Source organism: Lupinus angustifolius, chromosome LG07, assembly GCF_001865875.1.
Source record: "Lupinus angustifolius cultivar Tanjil chromosome LG07, LupAngTanjil_v1.0, whole genome shotgun sequence".
Lineage (NCBI taxonomy): Eukaryota > Viridiplantae > Streptophyta > Magnoliopsida > Fabales > Fabaceae > Lupinus > Lupinus angustifolius.
Window position 1 is genome coordinate 974469 of NC_032015.1, and position 7362 is coordinate 981830.

General features: G+C 28.2%; 1 protein-coding gene across 1 annotated transcript; it reads right to left on the reverse strand.

The window, feature by feature from the left end:
• LOC109351513 (polyol transporter 5-like) lies at positions 1179-4455 on the reverse strand. Its single transcript, XM_019592967.1, has 3 exons — positions 4299-4455; positions 3530-3876; positions 1179-2249 (listed from the first exon to the last, which is right to left on the reverse strand). The coding sequence occupies exons 1-3, from the start codon at positions 4438-4440 to the stop codon at positions 1179-1181; spliced, it is 1560 nt and encodes a 519-aa protein (XP_019448512.1). The 5' UTR covers positions 4441-4455.

The window sequence follows — 7362 nt, forward strand, 5'->3', positions numbered from 1 at the left end:
CCATCTTTAATTTGATGTACAATATTCTCTTTACCAAACTCTACTAAAAATATCATTTTGGTCATGATTGATGTTGCTCACAAGTCTTTTGTCGGCAGATTTGCATGAGAACCTTTGGGAGTATAATTGTTTCACTTTTTTTACTATTTCATATATCATTATTTGTGATTAGTTAAAAAGATATTATTTAAGTTAAATAACAATTATTATAATTTTTTTAATCAATCATATTTTTTATAAATAGAGTGACATAAAAGAATGAAATATCATACATGTACTCATAAAATTTAGATTAATGAAGTCAGTTTCTTCGTTGACGTGATACATTTGATATGGATGAAATATAAAAAGTGAACCACTGGATATTATTATCACAAATACTAATAAACTATGCACCCTAGGCTTTTCAAATTTGAATATTCAAAGGACTGCATGTATGGTTCTAACTTGTAAGGCACTGCCCAACCAAGACAAAATAAATACTTAGGTGTATGTAGGACTTATCTACTAGTACTATCTTGAAAAATATTACTTCTTTACACAAAATTTTCCCCGTGTATGTACTTTTGTTAGAGTAATAAAATTGCCTAACTACACTTGTAATTATGAGTTTAACCACCCCTCTTTGAAATATTATATTTTGATAGAAAAAATCTCCTGACTCATCTCAATTGATCAATTTCAATATGAATCCAATTGTTACTTCCATAAGTAATTAATCACTTAAAAAGAGCTCAAAGACTTTTTTCTTCATTTCACTCATGCAAGTTATTGTCAATTACCCTTTTGTTTTTCTTGCATACAAACCATTTGAAAAGCACACCCAACAAAACAAAAAAAACTACATCATAATACACACTTACATTTGATATCACATGGCACATTTCATTCCCCCATTTTTAATATAGCTAGTAATAACTATTCAACACAAATCCTATTTACTTTTCACCTTAAAAACATCATATTTATTCTTTCTAATTTTGTTTCTTCAATTGTTTTTCACTCTTCACCTATTAATATAATAAAATTGCAATAAGAATTTAAACATGAGAAAATAAATTATTTATATATTTAAAAAAATATATTATAATAATTGCATATATTATTTATTTATAAATTCATAGTCTTGCACCACATAAAATATCATGGTCAAGATTTGGCACTACAAACTTATTTACCTAAGTTTGTACATTGGTTCCTAATTGAACATGACCATTATTACTATTGCTATTAGTGGTGCCAGAGTTAACCTTAGAATTACCAAAAGATCCTTCCATTTCTTCAAGGGTTTTACCTTGTGTCTCAGGCAACATGAAATAGAAGAATAGCCATCCAGCACTAGCAATTCCTCCAAAAAGGAAAAATGCTCCACCAATAGTTATCCCTTTAGATAGGGACAAAAAGGTCATTGAAATTAATCCACTAGTGACCCTATTCAATACAACTCCCATTGCACAACCCTGGGCCCGCAACCTCAACGGAAATATCTCTGAGCTATAAACCCACGTGATTGGTCCCAAACCAATAGAGAAAGCTGCCACGTAGGATAAAACAGTTGCAATGCTTAATCCAATGGCCCACATTAATTTCTGATCAGAATGGTCAATGATCGTGAGGCTAGTAGCGAGTATGAGAAGCGAGAGTACCATTCCACCCGCACTGGATAATAACAATGGACGGCGTCCAACTCGATCTACCATAAACGTGGCAACTAAGATGAAACCCGTTTTAATAAATCCAACGGCTACCGTTGCGAGAAGTTTATAGTTATCGTTTACGATCCCAGCTTTTTCGAATATTCTCGGGCTATATAAAACGACGGCGTCTATGCCTGAAGCTTGTTGGAAGAAATGAATACCGAGTGCTGATATTACAATATGACGAATAACAGGTGTAGGATGAAGAAATAGGTCTTTCCAAACACCGTCACCTCGGTTTTGCTTAGGTACTTGAACGACGTCGTCGTTGCAAGATTCAGGTATTCCTACGGCTTCTTTGATTTCTGCTAGTCTTAATTGAGCTTCTTCTTTGGAATTAGAGGTTTTGTTGAGGACTTTTATTGCATCACTTAAACGACCTCGCATTACAAGCCATCGAGGTGATTCAGGCATAGCTAACACTCCTAAGGTTAGAAATATTGAAGGAACTACACCGATTCCAAGCATTAGTCGCCAACCCAATTTAAGTGATAGCTTTGAAAATGCGTAGTTGGAGATGTATCCCAGCAATATTCCTCCGTTGATGAAAACCTGGATAACAATGTAATCATTTCATTAAATATTAAAACTCCTAATTTTTTGAGTTTACACTCTTAACAAATTAATAATAAATGATTGACTGATTGACTGACAATATAAAAAATAGTGTCAATATATATATATTAAAGACTCACGAAAGTTGTTCGGTTAGTGGTATGAATGATTGTTGCTGTGTATCACAATTATTTAAAAAATGTTGATTAATGATGTACAACATAAAGATTTTATATTGTTAACATATTTGTTCTTAGTAGAAAAAATATTAATGATTCATATTTATTTTTTTTAATAAAATGTTGTTATAAATTGTCAGAGTCACAATTAACAAATATTTTAGTATTTTTTGTTTTCCAGATGTATCCTCGTATTGGAGGATAGGGAATGGAATATACACAAGTATGTTGTAAGACTAACTCTCTTAACGGATATTTTTTCCATTCACAAGACTCAAACGTGAAATCTTACTTAAGGAAAACAAACATGTATTACTTAAATCAACATCTGTTTGTAACAAATATTTTAGCATGGTAGAGAATGTCACCCACATGTTATTTGGGTCATTCATGTTGGTTGACGATAAAATTGTAAACTTTTTAATACATTTTATTTTGAAGGTTTTCTTAAAATTATATATATATAATTATTGATTGTTTAAATATTGTTGTATGAAGTTTTATTTTATCAATATTTACAAAATAAATATAAGAAATGGCGTGAACATAAAGTGCCAGGACAGTGTTGGAAATGATTGAAAAAATGTTTTATTGTACAAAAATGGTGACTCGTAGTAAAAAATTTGTGTTAAGGAGAGTGTTAAAAAATGTTTTATTGCACAATAATGTTTTGGAGAGACATATATAGTGATGAAAGATTAAAAGTAAGTGAGATAGACATAATTTGACTACCCTAAGTGATTTTTTTTCATTTTGTTGTATAAAATAATACATTTATAAGTTCTGATTTAAGAAATCTTGAATAATATTAACTAAGATCAATTCAATATGAGAGAATTAAATATTATAAATAAAAAGTAATAGCAGTATACGATGACATTGGTATCATTTTATCGTTTATAATGATATGATATTTTCTTTTTAAAATGTATCCACTGAAAGTGTAAACATATCATAAAACGATTGATTTCTATTATTTTTGCTTGAGAGTCAACAATAGTTAAAAAATCAATGATGGATAACGATCGCAAAACCTATAAAACTCTTACATTATAATGTATAAATATTAAATCGTTTTGGAGAGAATGATTCAAATACCTCAGGAAAAGATGTGAGGAAGCCACGAGAGGAAGCAGGGGAGACCTCAGCAGTGTAGACAGGAGCAATCATGAGAGCATAACCAATGCCAATGCCAGCAACAAAGCGACCAAACATGAGAAATGAATAATTGGGAGAGAATCCCATTAATATGGCTCCGGCGAAGAATATGACACCGGCGAGGACAATTGTGTAACGCCGACCAATCCAATCAGAAGTTATTCCGGCTAGACTAGAGCCTATGAGTGAGTAAACATTGATGATTCCTAGCAAGATTTCAATTTGTACGTCCGTGATTTTCAGATCTGTTTTTATGTATAGAGCTGCTCCACTCATCACACCAATATCTGTAACATTGAATTATTTGTTTTTTTATGTCTCCCAATATCTGTAACATAATATTACATTTAATTATTCGTATACTCGTAATCAATGGTCAGTGATATTGTCCTTACACATCATTATTTATTTATACAGACTTTATGATTATTAATATGTTTAATTGACATTATTGTGACATGAATATGGGAAAAATGTGAGATGAACATGTAAGAGTTGTTCACTACCCATGGAAATCATAGTTGATCAATAATATTCTCTCTCAATTTTTCATTAATCTAAAGATTCATGGAAATAATTTTGTACTATTAACAATGCTTGTTACTTGAAAGAAACATAAAGGAAAAGAAATGCACTATTTTTCTTTGGTTATTATGTTGAATGAATGGATGGATTGTAATATAAATTGGTATTTGATAGAAATACTCACCATAGCCAAGTAAGATAGAAGTCATGGAAGCCAATAATGCACAAGCAAAAGCATATTTGTTCCTTTTTGGCTTCTTTTGAGGATTAAAATCCTCCAAAAAATTTGCATTGGTTTTTGCTTCCATTGCTTTTTTCTCAGTCATGTTGACTTGGTTGAGTTGAATATCCATAGAAGAGAGAGAGAGAGAGAGAATAATGAAGCTAGATCTGACATATGGTGCAAAATGTGAGGTTCGGCTAGTGCTTATATAGACAAAAGGTTGACATCATCATTAGACCACCTAGTCCCACATGGTTACAAATCTCTCTCTCTCTCTCTCAACTTTAATTGTCATTTACTTGTAATAATAATGTTAAATTCTTATTCTTTTTAAGATAATAATATTATTCACTCATTTGTTAATCAACATAATATATATGTAGTATTAGTGTACAAATTTATATATAAACATAATATTATCAATCATCCATTTGGACTATTTTATTTGAATAATCAATAATGAATATAATGATAATATATAAAATTTATACATTTTTCTCGTTTATTAATTTGCGATTCTTATTTATCCTAAAGGTAAAAATGAGGAGAAATTGTACCAAAAATTGCAAAAAAAACAGTTTATTATTATAAAATAAGAATAATATTTGTTTTGGAAAATAATGAGATTTTATTTTAAATTCATAAAGATCGTAATAGGTTATAAAATAGTATATAGGAACCTTATTAAGAATGAAATTGATGGATATACTCTAAGATTTGATATATGACATTAATGCTATCCTTTTTCATATAAATTATTTTAAAGTCGCTAGAGTATAGGACACACAAATTATTTAGTTTTTAAAATTTTGTAATATATATTAGTGTAAAGACTTATACACAATTACTACATCAACTATTATTCATTTGAATTGTTTTTTAAATGATCAATAATAATTAAATATTAATGATGGATAAGATATTGTACAAAATCATACATTATTGATGTATTTTTTTTAGGGAGAGGACAACACTAAGATACTTACTAGTTTACTCTTAATATACAAACTATGGGACACACATTATTCAATGAGTTAGACATTTTTACTTTAAAATATAAATTAATATACACTAATCAGCTTTAGCCTTCCTTTAGGATAATAGAAAGAGAATGAGATGATAAAAGTTGAAAAAAATCTTTTTTTTCTTATTTGGTTGAGGAAAAAGTTTAAGGAGAGATAGTAAAAGATATATCCACCAAAATTCATTATCTTCTTATATGAAGAGGAAATGGGAGATGAAGAGTGGGAAAATGAAATCACTTATTTCTCATCTTTTTTATTATAGAGCAAATTACATTAAAACCATCCATTTTTTTATATCTACACAAATCACTCGTAATTATATACGTAAGTTACACTGACCACTCATGTAAAAAATAAATGTAATTTATTAAATAAAAAATTGGTGACAAATCTAATTAAGTCAAACAAAATATGACATATAGTGAAGACAAATCAAAATAGTATAAGATTCAATATTTATTCATTATTTTGGTTAGTTACAACATAATATAAGAATAATTTAAACATCTCATTAGAATTTTTGATGCACCTTGTAACGGACCAAAAATTATGAATATACATTGACTCTTATAATATTTAAATTTGCCTTCATTATATTTTGTTTGACTTAATTACATATGTCATCATTTTTGTTTAATAAATTATATTTATCTCTCCTCAAGTAATTGTTAGTGTAATGTATGAATATAATTCACTTTTTTATATGCTCAAACAACACAAAACTTCACGTACTCATTCATTTCTCTTTTTTTACCATCTTTCCCATATAATTTTCTCTTCTTATTTTCTCATGCCCAACCAAATGGAGCTTAGTGTTCATATTAATATATTAATATGGCTAGTTATCAAACTTGGACAATATGGTCAAGTTATTGGAAAAATCTCATAATAATATGATATAATATTTTTTAGCAAAATATTGTCATACATGATAAAATACATGAACATGTCATTTCACATTTGTTTAGGTAAATAACTATCACCGTAAATTATGTCTAATTTCACTATAAGATGGTTTAATTTAATATTGTGAAATTCGAGTCAGACATCAAACTGAAAGATCTTGTATAGGTTTAACTAATTAAATTATTCAATCAGATCGAATGATTTTATATATAATTAACAATTATTTATAATATATAATTACACATAAATGTAAAATTTTATATATTAGAGTAGTATTGAAATAATATTTCTCTATCTTTTTAGACCAAAGTAAAATAAAATATTAGAGTAGTATATTTTAAATTATATGAGTTGTGTGGTTTACTTTAGATGTTATTATAATTTAACATGGAGGAACCGGATTTTTCACTTTTCAAATCAGAATAATCCTTAGTTGACAGTAAATTCCAGATAGAATAATTAAATTTATCCACACCTAATCATGTATTACTAACAACTTTTGGTAACTGTACAAAATCGGGATTCAAATAAGTTATGTAATAATGTTAATTGATTAAATTAGCGAATTCCTAATTAAATATAATACTTTATTCCAGAGCGAGTGAATTCTTAATAACTTTTGATGAGTAATACAGTCACTATTCGATAATACCAAATTAACAGTGCAAACCTCTATCTATTATCCATAATGAATAGAGATCACTTATTTTCAATTGTGATACATTATTCGTTTCAAACAAATAATATATTAACATATGAATAAAATAAAAATAATAAATAATAAAATTAAACTTTCTGATTAACTCGGGATATAGAGTGAGATACTAATTAGGATCCATCCCACTATATCAGGTTAATGTATCTGACACTGTATCTACACATCATAATTTGGCCATCATCATCAACCTTATCCTTTTTTAATTAAAACAACATAATGTTTATCCATTCTCAAAGTGGAAAGTTGTTAGCATATGTTGAAGAAAATAGCTGTTAGTATAATTGTTTATATAAAAAGCTAATCATTAAATCATGTACAAAAGTAAATTCAATTATTATATTTAAAAATAAATCCAATTTTTTCTATTGCCATTGGA

Bases quoted from the DNA above. Each gene is read 5' to 3' on its own strand.
- LOC109351513 (XM_019592967.1), bottom strand. From the start codon at position 4,440: ATGACTGAGAAAAAAGCAATGGAAGCAAAAACCAATGCAAATTTTTTG. The intron at 3,877-4,298 runs GTGAGTATTTCT...TCAATGTTACAG, and splicing joins TTCTATCTTACTTGGCTATG to ATATTGGTGTGATGAGTGGA. The intron at 2,250-3,529 runs GTATTTGAATCA...ATTGTTATCCAG, and splicing joins TCCTCACATCTTTTCCTGAG to GTTTTCATCAACGGAGGAAT.